The sequence below is a fragment of the Scyliorhinus torazame genome, chromosome 6, assembly GCF_047496885.1.
Source record: "Scyliorhinus torazame isolate Kashiwa2021f chromosome 6, sScyTor2.1, whole genome shotgun sequence".
NCBI lineage: Eukaryota > Metazoa > Chordata > Chondrichthyes > Carcharhiniformes > Scyliorhinidae > Scyliorhinus > Scyliorhinus torazame.
Genome location: NC_092712.1, coordinates 311,258,832 through 311,277,173, shown reverse-complemented (window position 1 = coordinate 311,277,173; position 18,342 = coordinate 311,258,832). Strand labels below are relative to the sequence as shown.

The 18,342-nt window shown below is 48.0% G+C and overlaps 1 protein-coding gene across 5 annotated transcripts in view; it reads right to left on the bottom strand.

Annotated features, from left to right (window-relative positions):
• ulk4 (unc-51 like kinase 4) overlaps positions 1 to 18,342 on the bottom strand; it is a 633,709-nt gene that overhangs the window by 74,302 nt on the left and 541,065 nt on the right. For all 5 annotated transcript variants that reach the window (XM_072510060.1, XM_072510064.1, XM_072510062.1 and 2 more), the window contains 2 exons: positions 12,971 to 13,069; positions 6,189 to 6,374 (listed from right to left, as the gene is read on the bottom strand). In XM_072510060.1, coding sequence (XP_072366161.1) covers positions 6,189 to 6,374; positions 12,971 to 13,069 — 285 coding nt within the window. The remainder of the gene's footprint in view (positions 1 to 6,188; positions 6,375 to 12,970; positions 13,070 to 18,342) is intronic.

The following is an 18,342-nucleotide window of genomic DNA, read 5'->3' as shown; positions in this document are numbered from 1 at the left end:
ATGTGGATGTACGTCAGTGTGTGTGGATGTATGTCAGTGTATGTGGATGTACGTCAGTGTATGTGGATGTACGTCAGTGTATGTGGATGTACGTCAGTGTATGTGGATGTTCGTCAGTTTATGTGGATGTACGTCAGTGTATGTGGATGTACGTCAGTGTATGTGGATGTACGTCAGTGTATGTGGATGTTCGTCAGTTTATGTGGATGTACGTCAGTGTATGTGGATGTACGTCAGTGTATGTGGATGTACGTCAGTGTATGTGGATGTTCGTCAGTGTATGTGGATGTAAGTCAGTGTATGTGGATGTACGTCAGTGTATGTGGATGTATGTCGGTTTATTGTAATGTACGTCAGTGTATGTGGATGTACGTCAGTGTATGTGGATGTACGTCAGTGTATGTGGATGTACGTCAGTGTATGTGGATGTTCGTCAGTTTATGTGGATGTACGTCAGTGTATGTGGATGTTCGTCAGTGTATGTGGCTGTACGTCAGTGTATGTGGCTGTAAGTCAGTGTATGTGGCTGTACGTCAGTGTATGTGGCTGTACGTCAGTGCATGTGGATTTACGTCAGTGTATGTGGATGTACGTCAGTGTATGTGGATGTACGTCAGTGTATGTGGATGTACGTCAGTGTATGTGGATGTACGTCAGTGAATGTGGATGTACGTCAGTGTATGTGGCTGTAAGTCAGTGTATGTGGATGTTCGTCAGTGTATGTGGATGTATGTCAGTGTATGTGGCTGTAAGTCAGTGTATGTGGATGTTCGTCAGTGTATGTGGATGTATGTCAGTGTATGTGGATGTACGTCAGTGTATGTGGATGTATGTCAGTGTATGTGGATGTACGTCAGTGTATGTGGATGTACGTCAGTGTATGTGGATGTTCGTCAGTGTATGTGGCTGTAAGTCAGTGTATGTGGATGTACGTCAGTGTATGTGGATGTACGTCAGTGTATGTGGCTGTAAGTCAGTGTATGTGGATGTTCGTCAGTGTATGTGGATGTATGTCAGTGTATGTGGATGTACGTCAGTGTATGTGGATGTACGTCAGTTTATGTGGATGTATGTTGGTTTATTGTAATGTACGTCAGTGTATGTGGATGTATGTCAGTGTATGTGGATGTATGTCAGTGTATGTGGATGTACGTCAGTGTATGTGGATGTACGTCAGTGTATGTGGATGTAAGTCAGTGTGTGTGGATGTACATCAGTGTATGTGGATGTACGTCAGTGTATGTGGATGTATGTCAGTGTATGTGGATGTACGTCAGTGTATGTGGCTGTACGTCAGTGTATGTGGATGTACGTCAGTGTATGTGGCTGTACGTCAGTGTATGTGGATGTACGTCAGTTTATGTGGATGTATGTTGGTTTATTGTAATGTACGTCAGTGTATGTGGATGTATGTCAGTGTATGTGGATGTATGTCAGTGTATGTGGCTGTAAGTCAGTGTATGTGGCTGTACGTCAGTGTATGTGGCTGTAAGTCAGTGTATGTGGATGTACGTCAGTGTATGTGGATGTATGTCAGTGTATGTGGATGTACGTCAGTGTATGTGGATGTACGTCAGTATATGTGGATGTACGTCAGTGTGTGTGGATGTATGTCAGTGTATGTGGATGTACATCAGTGTATGTGGATGTACGTCAGTGTATGTGGATGTACGTCAGTGTGTGTGGATGTACGTCAGTGTATGTGGATGTACGTCAGTGTATGCGGATGTACGTCAGTGTATGTGGATGTTCGTCAGTGTATGTGGATGTTCGTCAGTGTGTGTGGATGTATGTCAGTGTATGTGGATGTATGTCAGTGTATGTGGATGTAAGTCAGTGTATGTGGATGTTCGTCAGTGTATGTGGATGTTCGTCAGTGTATGTGGATGTAAGTCAGTGTATGTGGATGTACGTCAGTGTATGTGGATGTTCGTCAGTGTATGTGGATGTAAGTCAGTGTATGTGGATGTACGTCAGTGTATGTGGATGTTCGTCAGTGTATGTGGATGTACGTCAGTGTATGTGGATGTTCGTCAGTGTATGTGGATGTAAGTCAGTGTATGTGGATGTACGTCAGTGTATGTGGATGTATGTCGGTTTATTGTAATGTACGTCAGTGTATGTGGATGTACGTCAGTGTATGTGGATTTACGTCAGTGTATGTGGATGTACATCAGTGTATGTGGATGTTCGTCAGTGTATGTGGATGTTCGTCAGTTTATGTGGATGTACGTCAGTGTATGTGGATGTTCGTCAGTGTATGTGGATGTTCGTCAGTGTATGTGGATGTACGTCAGTGTATGTGGATGTACGTCAGTGTATGTGGCTGTAAGTCAGTGTATGTGGCTGTACGTCAGTGTATGTGGCTGTACGTCAGTGCATGTGGATTTACGTCAGTGTATGTGGATGTATGTCAGTGTATGTGGATGTAAGTCAGTGTATGTGGATGTACATCAGTGTATGTGGATGTACGTCAGTGTATGTGGATGTACGTCAGTGAATGTGGATGTACGTCAGTGTATGTGGCTGTAAGTCAGTGTATGTGGATGTTCGTCAGTGTATGTGGATGTATGTCAGTGTATGAGGATGTACGTCAGTGTATGTGGATGTACGTCAGTGTATGTGGCTGTACGTCAGTGTATGTGGATGTTCGTCAGTGAATGTGGATGTATGTCGGTTTATTGTAATGTACGCCAGTGTATGTGGATATATGTCAGTGTATGTGGATGTACGTCAGTGTATGTGGATGTACGTCAGTGTATGTGGATGTTCGTCAGTGAATGTGGATGTACGTCAGTGGATGTACGTCAGTGTATGTGGATGTACGTCAGTGTATGTGGATGTTCGTCAGTGTATGTGGATGTATGTCGGTTTATTGTAATGTACGCCAGTGTATGTGGATATATGTCAGTGTATGTGGCTGTAAGTCAGTGTATGTGGATGTACGTCAGTGTATGTGGATGTACGTCAGTGTATGTGGCTGTACGTCAGTGTATGTGGATGTGCGTCAGTGTATGTGGATGTATGTCAGTGTATGTGGATGTATGTCAGTGTATGTGGATGTATGTCAGTATATCTAGACCTTTCATTCCCATTGCTGAAGTCTGTTTGTTTAGGGGTAGTTTTGCTGACCACCACCCAAATCTTACTGCCGTTGGTGATGTCTAGTTTGCGTAGTCATTGCACTGGCCCTGATAAATAGTAATATCAAGAACAAACAACAAATGCTAAATCTTTATGACAGGTATATCTTACCCTTTGGAAGAATGAACTTGGGCAGCACGGAGGCACAGTGGTTAGCACTGCTGCCTCACGGGCCGAGATCCCGGGTTCGATTTCGGCCCCAGGTCACCGTGTGTGAGGTGTTTGCACGTTTTCCCCGTGTCTGCGTCGGTCTCACCCCCACAACCCAAAAATTGTGCAGGCTGGGTGGATTGGCCACACTTAATTGGGGAAAAAAATAATTGGGTACTCTAAATTTAATAAAAAAGGAAGAAAGGACTTTTAGAGCATGATCGAATGGCCTCGTCACGCCCGACTCGGTGACGTATCGAGGCCTCCCGCGAGATTAGCGACGCTTGGAATGCGTGAGATTGAACGAGACATCGCCATCTGGATCTTGCCCTCACACACTGAAGTGAGCAGTTAGGCTCATGAGGTAAGTGCGACTTTGGAGTGACGTTCCTGACCGAGGCAAAAAAAAAGAGACCCGTTTTGATAGTGGGGTTGTTTGATAGTGGGGCTGTACACGGCCAAAGCGGGACTGTTTTTTGGGCGTGAAATCGCGTCCTTAATTTAAATTGAAGTGGTAATTCAGATCGTGCAGCAAGTTTTATTCATATTCACTCCGGCTCAAGCCTTGAAGCCCATTCTTAAAAATGCATCGCTGAGAAATCCTCTTTTCTGACGCCAAGCTCCTTCCTGCTTTTAATCTCATAGGTGGCATAACCACCTCTGAGAACTGAGAGATGCTGGATTTTACAAAAAACAAATTAAATAGTCCAATTAAACAGAGTTGGCAAAATAAAACGCTTAATATCAACTGTGAGGCACGAGGACTTTGCATAACTGCATCAAAGGTGCATGTTTTTAGAATGAAGCAAATCAGTTCTTTAGATCTGCTAATTAAATCAACAGAACAATCCAATCTAAATGCAAAGACATAACATGAACATTAAAGCCAAGGAAGCGTTCAAAACTCTTGTCATAAATAGTCTTTCTCACATGATTTATGCCCACAGTAAGTTCAGAGTGCAGGGAAAAATTAATGGCTGTTTCATCAGTTCTCCTGTCAGTTGTGAATTTGCATCCTGTTGCCTTTGTTCTTTTGCAGTTTTTCATGCTGGGCATTATTTTACTTTTTTCTCTGGTATTTTCTCTTCTCTTCTCCTGAAGGCCCATGCTGGGATATTGCAATGAGGGGGCTGGCAATCCTCTTTTCTGGCTGTAGTAGCCATTTATCCCGAAGACGAGGCAGGAAGTGTTGCCAATCTATGTAATTAATGGGTGGGGAGCGGGGTCCTAATCATGATGTTCAGACACACAAACTTCCAAACTCAGAAAAAGTGAAGAAATTACAGATCTGTTGGTTAAAACTTTTCTAAAGCTTTCGAGATTCAGGGATTGTGCCTTTGAATTGGAAACTTGTAAATGCCACGACATTATTTAGGAAGGGAAAGAAAGAGAAACCAGTTAACTACAGACCCATCAGTTTAATATAATTTGTGGAGGAAGTTGGTGGAATGTGTCATCAGAGTGAGTCAACACATTGACAAATATTTGCCAAGCAAGTGCCGACATGGATTTGTGAAGGATTGGTCTGACTAATCTAGTTACAGTTTTTGAGATCACTATCATGGTGGCTAGGGAGTGTCAATTGATGTTGTCTATAAGGGTTTCAAGAAGACATTTACTAAGGTTCCATATGAGGGATTAATAGCAAAAATGGAAGTACACGGAATTGGAGGTAGCCGTGTGAAGTAAGTTGGTAACTGGTTGCTAGGGGGTGGGGGAAAGACACTGTTCCTTGATTGGTGAAATGTTTTAAGTGGTGTATCCCAGCGTTTTGAATTGGGGCCTCATCTCTTCGTCAGTTACGTGAATGCATGAAGGAACAGAGAGCTGCATATCTAAGTTTGGGGACATTGGGCGGGATTCTCTGGCTGCGTCCGCCCGGCGAGGTCAATGGAGTTTTCCATTCTACGCGGCTCGCCCGTGGCGTTCCTGTGGCGGGGCGGGAGAATCCAGCCCAGCGTAAGTTGTATAATACTCACAGCTCTTCCTCATCCCACAATATCATTCTGCCCATCGCTGGCTGCCAGTTTTCTCCACACCACTCAGTCAGCAAGAGGTAGGAATAGTTTGAGATGAAATCTCTCTCTCTCTGGCTCATGCCAGAGTAAATAATTTGGCCTAAAGTTTCCGCGGGGACTCTGCTCAGGAAGGAGAATATCAAGGCTACAGGTCACTCTTTTTGCCAGGAGTCATCCTGTCCCAAATCTCAGGATATGAGGCCCACGTCTGTAACGGTGCCAACTCTACGCTGCAGTTAGGAACTGAATGAGCATGGGGCTCAGATAAAACAGAAGGGGCAGCAACATCTTGAATTTTTCTTGGCGGGCCTCTCTGATTTTACCTATTGCTGCCTTCACAGGGCCTTGATCAGGGGCGAGCCAAACAGGGAGAGCCCAGAGGCTCCGTTCCTTCATTTTTCCAGCCTAAACTTTGATCTCTTTTAGAACATAGAACATAGAACAATACAGCGCAGTACAGGCCCTTCGGCCCACGATGTTGCACCGAAACAAAAGCCATCTAACCTACACTATGCCATTACCATCCATATGTTTATCCAATAAACTTTTAAATGCCCTCAATGTTGGCGAGTTCACTACTGTAGCAGGTAGGGCATTCCACGGCCTCACTACTCTTTGCGTAAAGAACCTACCTCTGACCTCTGTCCTATATCTATTACCCCTCAGTTTAAAGTTATGTCCCTTCGTGCCAGCCATATCCATCCGCGGGAGAAGGCTCTCACTGTCCACCCTATCCAACCCCCTGATCTCGAGAGTGTCACTCACGATTGGCTAAATAAAGGCCAATGATATGTTTAAACAACCAGGAAACCAGAAATGTCAGCACGGCATCTTCTCTGCTAACTGCATATCTAGTTTTTCAAAACCTTTACTCACCAGCCTTTTGATGACTCGAAGTAGAAGTTTTTGGTGTTTTGGATCCTTTCTGCATTTCAGTGCTTCTGTAAAAGAGTCCACACTTTCTGGGGATAGGCTGTCTTGGTTTTCACCACCGTAAAGCTGGACCATGAGTGATAGAGAATGCAGCGAACTCTCATGCACATCAGGATCATCGCTGGAGAGCTAGTGATTAATAGGCATTGGTTATAGAGTTAGGTAAGTTACTGGTACAGGGTATCATGAACCTGAGGCCTTATTTTAATCAATTTCTTTCAAATTAAAGGCTCCTGTGTTAAAATTAAACAACCAGCTGCTTCAAAATACACATAACAAATTAGGTGACGTGAAAACTTTTCCCCCGGTGCTCCTGCCAAAACGTCCAATCTCAGTACCAAACAGTACTGTTCCTTTACTGGATTCCATTAGCAGACTGAATACCCGAGAAAGGTTAGGCACACATGTGAAATGTTTAAACATATAGAGGAAGTTGAACAGCTTTTGCATGATATAAGGCACGGTTGCCAAAGCTGATTCCCCACACGTCTTGTGAGCCACAGGTGTGTGACCTGGATTGGCCAGAGATTAATCGAAAGGATTTCATCTATGCTTTCCCAATATTGGCTCTTACATTCGTAGCATCTGGTTAGAAAATTTGGGCGTCATTCTGTGTGCTACTGAACCTCACGATTCAGAATTTCTTTTTACTCATTCATGGGATCTGGGCAATGCTGGCCAGGCCAGAATTTGTTGTCCATCCTTAAGTGCCCTTGAGAAAGTGTTGGTGAGCCATCTTCTTGAACCGTTGCACCTTCAAGTTAATTGCTAATTTGTGCTGAAGTCAGACAGAGCAGTGATCAGGAGAGGTTTCAGCACCTCCAGAGCTTGGGATAGATGGCGGGAGGTGGCGAAGGTGGAAATCAGTCAATTGATTTTCTGCTTTTGTGCTTGGAGATAAAGCAATGCGCAGGTGAAGCACAGGAAAACTGGACAGAGAGTGGTGCGCATCATGGAGGCAGCCTACATGATTTATTGACTATTAATTCGAATGCTACACCCAATTATCCTTTTTACCTTATAACCATATGCTACTCTATGCCCAAGCGGTGAAGAGGAAAATGCCCCTCTTTCCTTGACCCAGTCTAGACTCAAACGCCGCCGGCCACCCTGTTGTACTGCAGACCCCGTACTGGAACACTCAAGAGTCAGTACAGCTGGAGTGCACATCAACATGGAACTGGTAGTTGGCTCAGCATCCAACAAGAGACTGGTTACTCCCTGCATTTGCAGCGAATAGACTCAAACTAGTAAACCTATCAGTAGCAAATGCAAAATGAAATCAGACTCAGATTGGATGAGAACCAAAGAGCAGGAGGGTAGGTAACAGTCGGCAGCAAGTGCGTCTGCCTGAGACCATGGGGCGAGGGAGAGGCGTGCGCCTTCCCACGATGAGGACACAGCATGGGTGAGGAAGGCTCGCTTGCAAATCCCAGGCGAGTAAGGTGAGAATGGGAGAGTGTGAGGGGCTGAGGGGGAGGGGGGGGGAGAGTTTGAGGAGTGGGGGGGGGGGGGGAGACTGTGAGGGGATGAGGTGGGAGAGAGTGAGTGCCTGAGGGGGTTGCGGGGATGGGAGAGTTTGGGAGGGGGTTGCAGGGAGGGAGAGTTTGTGAGGGGGTTGTGGGGGTGGGAGAGTTTGTGAGGGGGTTGTGGGGGTGGGAGAGTTTGTGAGGGGGTTGTGGGGGTGGGAGAGTTTGTGAGGGGGTTGCAGGGAGGGAGAGTTTGTGAGGGGATTGTGGGGGTGGGAGAGTTTGTGAGGGGGTTGCAGGGAGGGAGAGTTTGTGAGGGGGTTGCAGGGAGGGAGGGTTTGTGAGGGGGTTGCAGGGAGGGAGAGTTTGTGAGGGGGTTGTAGGGGTGGGAGAGTTTGTGAGGGGGTTGCAGGGAGGGAGGGTTTGTGAGGGGGTTGCAGGGAGGGAGAGTTTGTGAGGGGGTTGTGGGGGTGGGAGAGTTTGTGAGGGGGTTGCAGAGAGGGAGAGATTGTGAGGGGGTTGCAGAGAGGGAGAGTTTGTGAGGGGGTTGCAGAGAGGGAGAGTTTGTGAGGGGGTTGTGGGGGTGGGAGAGTTGTGAGGGAGAGTTTGTGAGGGGGTTGTGGGGATGGGAGAGTTTGTGAGGGGGTTGCAGATAGGGAGAGTTTGTGAGGGGGTTGCAGAGAGGGAGAGTTTGTGAGGGGGTTGTGTGGGTGGGAGAGTTTGTGAGGGGGTTGCGGGGATGGGAGAGTTTGTGAGGTGGTTGTGGGGGTGGGAGAGTTTGTGGGGGGGTTGTGGGGGTGGGAGAGTTTGTGGGGGGGTTGTGGGGGTGGGAGAGTTTGTGAGGGGGTTGCGGGAATGGGAGAGTTTGTGAGGGGGTTGCAGAGAGGGAGAGTTTGTGAGGGGTTGTGGGGGTGGGAGAGTTTGTGAGGGGGTTGTGGGGATGGGAGAGTTTGTGAGGGGTTTGCAGGGAGGGAGAGTGTGTGAGGGGGTTGTGGGGGTGGGAGAGTTTGTGAGGGGGTTGCAGAGAGGGAGAGTTTTTGAGGGGGTTGCAGAGAGGGAGAGTTTGTGAGGGGGGTGTGGGGGTGGGAGAGTTTGTGGGGGGGTTGTGGGGGTGGGAGAGTTTGTGAGGGGGTTGTGGGGATGGGAGAGTTTGTGAGGGGTTTGCAGGGAGGGAGAGTTTGTGAGGGGGTTGTGGGGGTGGGAGAGTTTGTGAGGGGGTTGCAGAGAGGGAGCGTTTTTGAGGGGGTTGCAGAGAGGGAGAGTTTGTGAGGGGGTTGTGTGGGTGGGAGAGTTTGTGAGGGGGTTGCGGGGATGGGAGAGTTTGTGAGGTGGTTGTGGGGGTGGGAGAGTTTGTGGGGGGGTTGTGGGGGTGGGAGAGTTTGTGGGGGGGTTGTGGGGGTGGGAGAGTTTGTGAGGGGGTTGCGGGAATGGGAGAGTTTGTGAGGGGGTTGCAGAGAGGGAGAGTTTGTGAGGGGTTGTGGGGGTGGGAGAGTTTGTGAGGGGGTTGTGGGGATGGGAGAGTTTGTGAGGGGTTTGCAGGGAGGGAGAGTGTGTGAGGGGGTTGTGGGGGTGGGAGAGTTTGTGAGGGGGTTGCAGAGAGGGAGAGTTTTTGAGGGGGTTGCAGAGAGGGAGAGTTTGTGAGGGGGGTGTGGGGGTGGGAGAGTTTGTGGGGGGGTTGTGGGGGTGGGAGAGTTTGTGAGGGGGTTGTGGGGATGGGAGAGTTTGTGAGGGGTTTGTAGGGAGGGAGAGTTTGTGAGGGGGTTGTGGGGGTGGGAGAGTTTGTGAGGGGGTTGCAGAGAGGGAGCGTTTTTGAGGGGGTTGCAGAGAGGGAGAGTTTGTGAGGGGGTTGTGGGGGTGGGAGAGTTTGTGGGGGGGTTGTGGGGGTGGGAGAGTTTGTGGGGGGGTTGTGGGGGTGGGAGAGTTTGTGAGGGGGTTGTGGGGGTGGGAGAGTTTGTGAGGGGGTTGTGGGGGTGGGAGAGTTTGTGAGGGGGTTGCAGGGAGGGAGAGTTTGTGAGGGGATTGTGGGGTGGGAGAGTTTGTGTGGGGGTTGCAGGGAGGGAGTGTTTGTGAGGGGGTTGCAGGGAGGGAGAGTTTGTGAGGGAGTTGTGGGGGTGGGAGAGTTGTGAGGGAGAGTTTGTGAGGGGGTTGCCGAGAGGGTGAGTTTGTGAGGGGTTGTGGGGGTGGGAGAGTTTGTGAGGGGGTTGCAGGGAGGGAGAGTTTGTGAGGGGGTTGTGGGGGTGGGAGAGTTTGTGAGGGGGTTATGGGGGTGGGAGAGTTTGTGAGGGGTTTGCAGGGAGGGAGAGTTTGTGAGGGGGTTGTGGGGGTGGGAGAGTTTGTGAGGGGTTTGCAGGGAGGGAGAGTTTGTGAGGGAGTTGTGGGGGTGGGAGAATTTGTGAGGGGGTTGCAGGGAGGGAGAGTTTGTGAGGGGGTTGTGGGGGTGGGAGAGTTTGTGGGGGGGTTGTGGGGGTGGGAGAGTTTGTGAGGGGGTTGTGGGGGTGGGAGAGTTTGTGAGGGGGTTGTGGGGGTGGGAGAGTTTGTGAGGGGGTTGTGGGGGTGGGAGAGTTTGTGAGGGGGTTGTGGGGGTGGGAGAGTTGTGAGGGGGTTGTGGGGGTGGGAGAGTTTGTGAGGGGGTTGTGGGGGTGGGAGAGTTTGTGAGGGGGTTGCAGGGAGGGAGAGTTTGTGAGGGGATTGTGGGGGTGGGAGAGTTTGTGAGGGGGTTGCAGGGAGGGAGAGTTTGTGAGGGGATTGTGGGGGTGGGAGAGTTTGTGAGGGGGTTGCAGGGAGGGAGAGTTTGTGAGGGGGTTGCAGAGAGGGAGAGTTTGTGAGGGGGTTGTGGGGGTGGGAGAGTTTGTGAGGGGGTTGCAGGGAGGGAGAGTTTGTGAGGGGATTGTGGGGGTGGGAGAGTTTGTGAGGGGGTTGCAGGGAGGGAGAGTTTGTGAGGGGGTTGCAGAGAGGGAGAGTTTGTGAGGGGGTTGTGGGGGTGGGAGAGTTTGTGAGGGGTTTGCAGGGAGGGAGAGTTTGTGAGGGGGTTGTGGGGGTGGGAGAGTTTGTGAGGGGGTTGTGGGGGTGGGAGAGTTTGTGAGGGGGTTGTGGGGGTGGGAGAGTTTGTGAGGGGGTTGTGGGGGTGGGAGAGTTGTGAGGGGGTTGTGGGGGTGGGAGAGTTTGTGAGGGGGTTGTGGGGGTGGGAGAGTTTGTGAGGGGGTTGTGGGGGTGGGAGAGTTGTGAGGGGGTTGTGGGGGTGGGAGAGTTTGTGAGGGGGTTGTGGGGGTGGGAGAGTTTGTGAGGGGGTTGTGGGGATGGGAGAGTTTGTGAGGGGGTTGCAGGGAGGGAGAGTTTGTGAGGGGATTGTGGGGGTGGGAGAGTTTGTGAGGGGGTTGCAGGGAGGGAGAGTTTGTGAGGGGGTTGCAGAGAGGGAGAGTTTGTGAGGGGGTTGTGGGGGTGGGAGAGTTTGTGAGGGGTTTGCAGGGAGGGAGAGTTTGTGAGGGGGTTGTGGGGGTGGGAGAGTTTGTGAGGGGGTTGTGGGGGTGGGAGAGTTTGTGAGGGGGTTGTGGGGGTGGGAGAGTTTGTGAGGGGGTTGTGGGGGTGGGAGAGTTGTGAGGGGGTTGTGGGGGTGGGAGAGTTTGTGAGGGGGTTGTGGGGGTGGGAGAGTTTGTGAGGGGGTTGTGGGGATGGGAGAGTTTGTGAGGGGGTTGCAGGGAGGGAGAGTTTGTGAGGGGATTGTGGGGGTGGGAGAGTTTGTGAGGGGGTTGCAGGGAGGGAGAGTTTGTGAGGGGGTTGCAGAGAGGGAGAGTTTGTGAGGGGGTTGTGGGGGTGGGAGAGTTTGTGAGGGGGTTGCAGATTGGGAGAGTTTGTGAGGGGGTTGTGGGGGTGAGAGAGTTTGTGAGGGGGTTGCAGAGAGGGAGAGTTTGTGAGGGGGTTGCCGAGAAGGAGAGTTTGTGAGGGGGTTGCAGGGAGGGAGAGTTTGTGAGGGGGTTGTGGGGGTGGGAGAGTTTGTGAGGGGGTTGTGGGGGTGGGAGAGTTTGTGAGGGGTTTGCAGGGAGGGAGAGTTTGTGAGGGGGTTGTGGGGGTGGGAGAGTTTGTGAGGGGTTTGCAGGGAGGGAGAGTTTGTGAGGGGGTTGTGGGGGTGGGAGAGTTTGTGAGGGGGTTGCAGGGAGGGAGAGTTTGTGAGGGGGTTGTGGGGGTGGGAGAGTTTGTGAGGGGGTTGCAGAGAGGGAGAGTTTTTGAGGGGGTTGCAGAGAGGGAGAGTTTGTGAGGGGGTTGCAGAGAGGGAGAGTTTGTGAGGAGGTTGCAGGGAGGAAGAGTGTGTGAGGGGGGAATAGGCAGGGGGAGAGTAGAGCGAGTGTTGTTTGAAATCCAGGATCAGAATCACAGCTTCATAGTTAAAAGATGAAACCCATTTTTGCAGAGCTAGAACCTGATTAAAATGTGGGATTGACTTTGCCAAAGCCTGCTCTTTCAGACACTTTATTAGCGGCCTAAAATCAAAATCAGTTTCTTTAGCAATATGAAGCGACACTATCAATCTGGCAGTCAAAAAATCAGAGGGATGAAGCTGAAGATAAGCAAAAAGACAGTTTGTCATTTTATTTGAAAAAGCTCAAAGTATTGAACAGATTTTGTGGCTTCCGCCTTTGTGTTCTGTGGGGTTAGGATGGATGGGGAGTGATGAGGTTGAGGGCCCACGAAATGAAGGTGAGAACAGAGCCCCACTAACTATCTATCTGCCTCTGCTGGTCCGACTGGAATTTAGCTCAGATAAATTATATGTACAAGTAAATATAAAAATATAATTGTGGCATCAGCGATGTACATGTCTGGATGCGGGACTGAGGCAAGCAGGGTGATGATGGCAATTCTAGACCACATCACTTTGGTTTCTTGTTGCTTGGATACAGTGGGAGCTGCTAGGAGTGATACCAAAACTGTGTTGGTGTACCCTTTTGAAGAATCTTGCAGTGTCAACCCTATACTGAGCCAACAGACCCTTGTATGAGTTTCCTTTTCCCTATTGTCTTTAGACCAGTAAAGACATTTGGAAATTTACAACCAATATTGAGCTTACCTCTGGTATTAAATTGAATAATTTTTTAGAAGCAATCTTTTCATGTCATTTAAAAAACTGCTTTTACTGAACTAATTAATATTCCACCAATAAATATTCCTGTTCATTCGACCTGTGAAAAAGTTCAAAACAGCATCAGGGTGAACGAGCAAATTCCAACATACCCTGAATCCAGAAATGAAGTGAATTCTTACCAGTTGAATGAGCAGGCTAATTAAGTCTGTCAGGGGTTTATTGATAAGCAGAAGTTCCTCAGCAGCCTGAGTGTCCCCTCCTGTGCCTGATTTCTGAGCCTTAATGAGAAAACAGAAATGAAAAGGAATCTTGCAGCGTGTGCTCTTTTGAGATACAAATGAGTCCCAGCAGGTGGTGAAAAATGTCAGCACAAGATAGCGAGGAAACACACTTCGTAGTATTTTCTGTTTGGGCATAATGTTTCAATCCATAATTAGCTGACTGTTAATTTGTGGTGCTTTGCTGACATTTGTATTGCAACATAATCATACTTATGGCATTTCCCCAGACATTCAAATTTTACAAAGGGGAAATTGGTTAACTGTTTGATAACTGAAGCCAGACTCGAGTCCAGTGCACACTGGTTCACGAGAAGGCTAGGAAACAGAGATCCTGCCGGTAGTACTGTAAGGTTTAGTGCAGGAAAAATTAAAATCAAATTATAAACAGACTGTACCAATGCTTGAGAAGCTCTCAGATATTTCAACACAATAGGTTTTGTGCCTTGTGTCTGGCGGAATTTCAAACGTGAGAGTCAGAGGTTCATTTTTCTGAAAAAGAAGTTGTGCCTCTGGCACCTCTGAGGGCTGATGCGGTCTGCCATTACACTCGTTTCCTTCCCAGTCCTCCCAGTGCTTTGAGTATTCTAGGAATAGGCTATGCTTCGCGTCGAGCCAGTTCTGCTATTCAAATAGATCTGAATCTTAACTCCATCGACCTGCCTTTTTTACATATCCCTTAGCTATCAAAAATAGATCAATCTCCATGTCACATTTTCCAGTTAATAACCAACCTGAATAACCTTTGGGGCAGAGGGCCAGATTTTCACTACCCTTTGTGTGACATGATTCCTGAATGGCCGAGCTCTAATGTTAAGGTTGCGGCCCCTTGTTCTGGACTCCCCCCAGCGGGACAAGCTGCTGAGGGGCGCTATCAGCAAGGTGGGTGGCTCAAATTGGGTGGACTAAAATGATTACAATGAGATCTGTGTCAGATAGGCTCTAGGACAGAGTTTGCCACTGGGGTCGCGAGATAAGATTTTGGGGTTGTGCGCTTCAAGCCAGCAACGGCTGCAAAACCCATTGAAGTCCTTACTTTCTTTCAATTGGCCTAATGGGCTGCTCTCTGAGGCCCAATTGCTGCTGCAAAAGAAAGCCTGTGAAAGGATAGGTGCTTGTTTTTTTCGTAGAAACCCTGCTTTTTTATCAACATCTGAAATGCTCAAATCCTGTTCCATCCTCGCTCAGCATCTGAACATACTCCCCCTGCTGGAGAACTGAAGCCTTCCCACCTCACTGAACAGCTGAAGCCTTTCCCCCACCCCATCTGCCCGCTCAGCAGCTCTCGTACCCCACAACATTTCATTCTTGGATCACAAGAAATCTGGGGCATCAAAACTGCGTCACTCTGGGAAAGTATTTGAGAAGAACTAGGTTAGCAAGATTCAGCATGTTCTCATCCAGAAAGCCAATTGGCGAAGGATAACAATGGACACAATCTCACCACACTTTTATATTACAAGTAAGCAGTTCCTAATCTAACCACCGCAGTTCCAGTCAGCGGTTATTTATAGGGCTGTGCTACAGGCATTGCAATGTACAGGGAGGGGGAAAGTTACCTGGACACTCAGTACCAGGAGGCGGTCACACCCCTTAGGATTGGATCTTCTGAATTTTAGAAGATTGGCGCGATACCAGAATACAGAGAGTGGTTCGATTGGTTGGCCGGTGGCCAATGACTTGGCAAAAGGCCGTATTCTGCCCGGTGACAAACCTTGATTGGGTCCTACCCAAGTGGGCTGGCTTTCAGAGAACCAAGGAAAAGGACAGTAAGATCCTGGACGCTCAGAGAAGAAGCGTGGCGTCTCGTCCCTCTCTTTCTCCAGAAAAGCTGCATTGCTGCCATATTACTGAACATGCAGAGAACCTGGAGAAATCTACAGTGAAAACCATTACAGACTGAAAGCAGAAACCTCGAGCTGAAAGTTTAGACTGTAGACAACCATCTAAAAAAATGACTCTTATCCATTTACTTTCATTGTTATTTTTACACCCGTCTTTTCCCCTCTGTGTTTGTTTATCTGTCTTGTATGTGTGCGGAGGGTGGGGAAAATTAAAGGGGGGGGGGTAGGAATTAGATAATAGTTAACCAGTTGTATTTGTTGCATATTTATTTATAGTTATTGTTATTAATAAAAATTAATTGTTTAAATTTACAAACCTGGCAACTGTAGACATGTGCTCGTCAGCCAAGGGCCAAATGTTTTGGGTATTTTTCTAAAGAATTATTTGTTAATTTCAATTGTGTTGTGACTCTGGGTCAGATGGGGCTGAACTGCCCGAGCATAAGCCCAAGGGGCCATTACAAGGTACAGCAAATAACTAGGAAGGCTAAAAGAATGTTACTGCTTATTGCAAGGGAAATTGAACAAAGAAATAGAGAGGTTATGCCTTAGTTATACAGGGCATTGTTGAGACCACATTTGTAGTACTGTACAGTATTGGTCTCCTTATTTAAACAAGAAGCAAATGTGTGGGGAAAAGGGTTACCAGACTAATACCTGGAATGGGCACGTTGTTCTATGAGGAAAGGTTGAACAGGCATGGCTTGTGCCCACTGGAATTTAGAAGAGTAAGAGGTGACTTTATTGACACCTAAGATTCTGAGGGATCTTGACAAAGTGGATGTGGAAAGTATGAGCACGATTTAACTGGAAAAACAAATCTATGTGCGGTTTTGGGCGTGCTCAATGGGGTGTTTCTTGGCAGCTGCAACATCAAGAAACACCCCGCTATTCATAGAATCATAGAATCCCTACAGTGCCATTTGGGCCATCGAGACTGCACCGACCCTCTGAAAGAGCACCTTATCCACACGTCCTGACCGAATCCCCGTAACCCAGTAAACCCACCTAACCGTTTGGACATTAAAGGGGAATTTATCATGGCCATTTCTTGTAACCTGTGTATCTTTGGACTGTGGGAAGAAACCAGAGCACCCGGAGGAAACCCACGCAGGTACGGGGAGAACGTCGAAACTCCACACAGACAGTGGTCCAAGGCTGGAATCGAACTGGGCCCTGGCGCTGTGAGGCAGCAGTGCTAACCACTGTGCCACCGTGCTGCACTTGCTGTTTTTTGGCCTTGGGGAGTTTCCCGCCGCCAAGGCCGCACAGAGTCACTTCCTGCTGGGTTTCTCGCAGGTAAAGGTGCCATTTTGGCTGGCTTCCCTGATCTCGTCCCCTCCCCCCCCAACCTCGGGAAGTTCCCAGAAATAGCCCCCGGGCCTGATCCCTGGCAGTGCCAACCTGCAGCTGGGCACCCCGGCACTGCCACCCTTAGTGTCCGGCCAGGCTGGCAGTGCCACCCAGGCGCACTGGCTCATTTAAATATGCTCATCTGGGTCACGCCCACTGAGGGCGAGATCCAAATCATGAGCCCTCGCAAGACTCCGCTAAATCTCGCAAGGTGTTTCGAGCGTTGCAAATCTTGCGAAAGGCCCCTCCTGAGATTCGAGGACCTTGTCAGGGCGAGGCCATTAAATCACGCCCAATGTTTCCTCTTGTGGGAGAATCTAGAACTATGAATCACCATTTAAAACTATGCGGTTGCCCATTTAAGACAGATTTTTTTTAAAATAAAAAAATTTATAGAGTACCCAATTCATTTTTTCCAATTAAGGGGCAATTTAGTGTGGCCATCTGAGGTTACAATCAGATCAGCCATGATGTTGTTGGATGGTGGAGCAGCCTCGAGGGGTCGAGAAGCCTACACCTGCTCCTATTTTGTATGTTTGAATCCCCGCCACCTGGGTGTCTCCTGTGGACTATTTCCACTCGAACAGAGAAGGCTGAAACGTTTTAAAAATTAAATGGCATGAAGTGCTTTGATTGAGTGACCATTAATTCCACTGGTTGGGGAATCAGTGATGGGCAGCAAGGGGGAAGCAATTGTCGATTTAGAATGATTTAACAAGGACAGAGATTAGAAGAAATATCTGGAAGTAAAGGGTTCTTGGAGCATGGTATGATTTTCCATACGCAGGAGTTGAAGCACAGACCAATGTTCCTTTTAAGGAAAAATCGGACAAATATTTGAAACAGATGATACAGGACGATGGAAAGGGAAAAATGCAATGGGATTTGTGCTGAACTTCCCGAGTGAAGGCACTGTCATGACGGTGAGTCCTAGAAACTTTAATGGTTCTTGGACCCAAATACTCCCCTAATGTGCAATTGCCTTGTGTGCGATCTTGGATTGTACTGAACCCTCATGTTAAGGCATTTTCCTTGTTCTTCTTGCTGTTAAGCACACAGGGAAGCAATTGTCCTGTTGTGTGTAAAGATGGGGGAAGGTGGATTTTATTCTGGCCGTGGTAATGCACGGAAGGACTAATTAAAGCTTACAACTTAAGTTCCGTGCCATCAACTTCAAAAGGAGTTGGGTTGCATTATTACTCCCACCATGTCCACTGTAAGATATGTATTTAGAAACAAACTGACGTACAGACTGCCATAAAAATAGCCGGAGGCCCCCAGGTGGCTTTTGCGTGTCTGTTCTAAATATTCACTTGTTCTGCCTGCACACCTGCGTGAGCCACAGGCTATATAAGACAGCTGTAGTCTTAACAAAACAGCCAATGACACATGACTTGTGCATTCCAACAATTGATTCCAACAAGAGAAATTGGGCTCACATAATGTCTTGAATTTGAATTAAGTACTTATTTGATACCTGCATTTTAATATTGCAGAACTAATTACAACATGGGACTAGAGTATTAAATGAGCCCTTGATTAATGATCCTTTCTGTAAAAAAAAAGCAATGGCATTGAAGCGATGCCCACCCAGTTGGGCTGGAAGTGATGCTTTTTTAAACTTATTAAATGCAGGAGGATTACCCTTACTTTAATAAGTGGTGAAGAAATCTAGGAGCATTGTGCGTATTACAAATGTTAAGCCAGCTGCATTTGTATCAGTCCATGGTAGGCCCATCCTTACATGTTCCCTAGCTTCTCTATTCCTCTTGCTGGAATTCCACATGCTTGCTGTTCAAGACCATTGTTTCTTTGCACAAGTAGATTTGCATATCTTCTTTAACTAACATTCTGCCTTGATAGATGATTCTATTTGTCCAGCTATGTTACATGCAAATAGTGCACCAACTCAAGCCCATATTCTCAGTTAAATCATTTGTCCTTTGGTTGGGATATTAAACTAAGTCTCTGTCTGGCAGCTCAGATGAGCATGATAAATCCTATGGCACTGCTTGAAGAATACCAAGAAATTCTGTTAGTATCTTGACAAAAATACTACCAAAACTAGCTCCACCA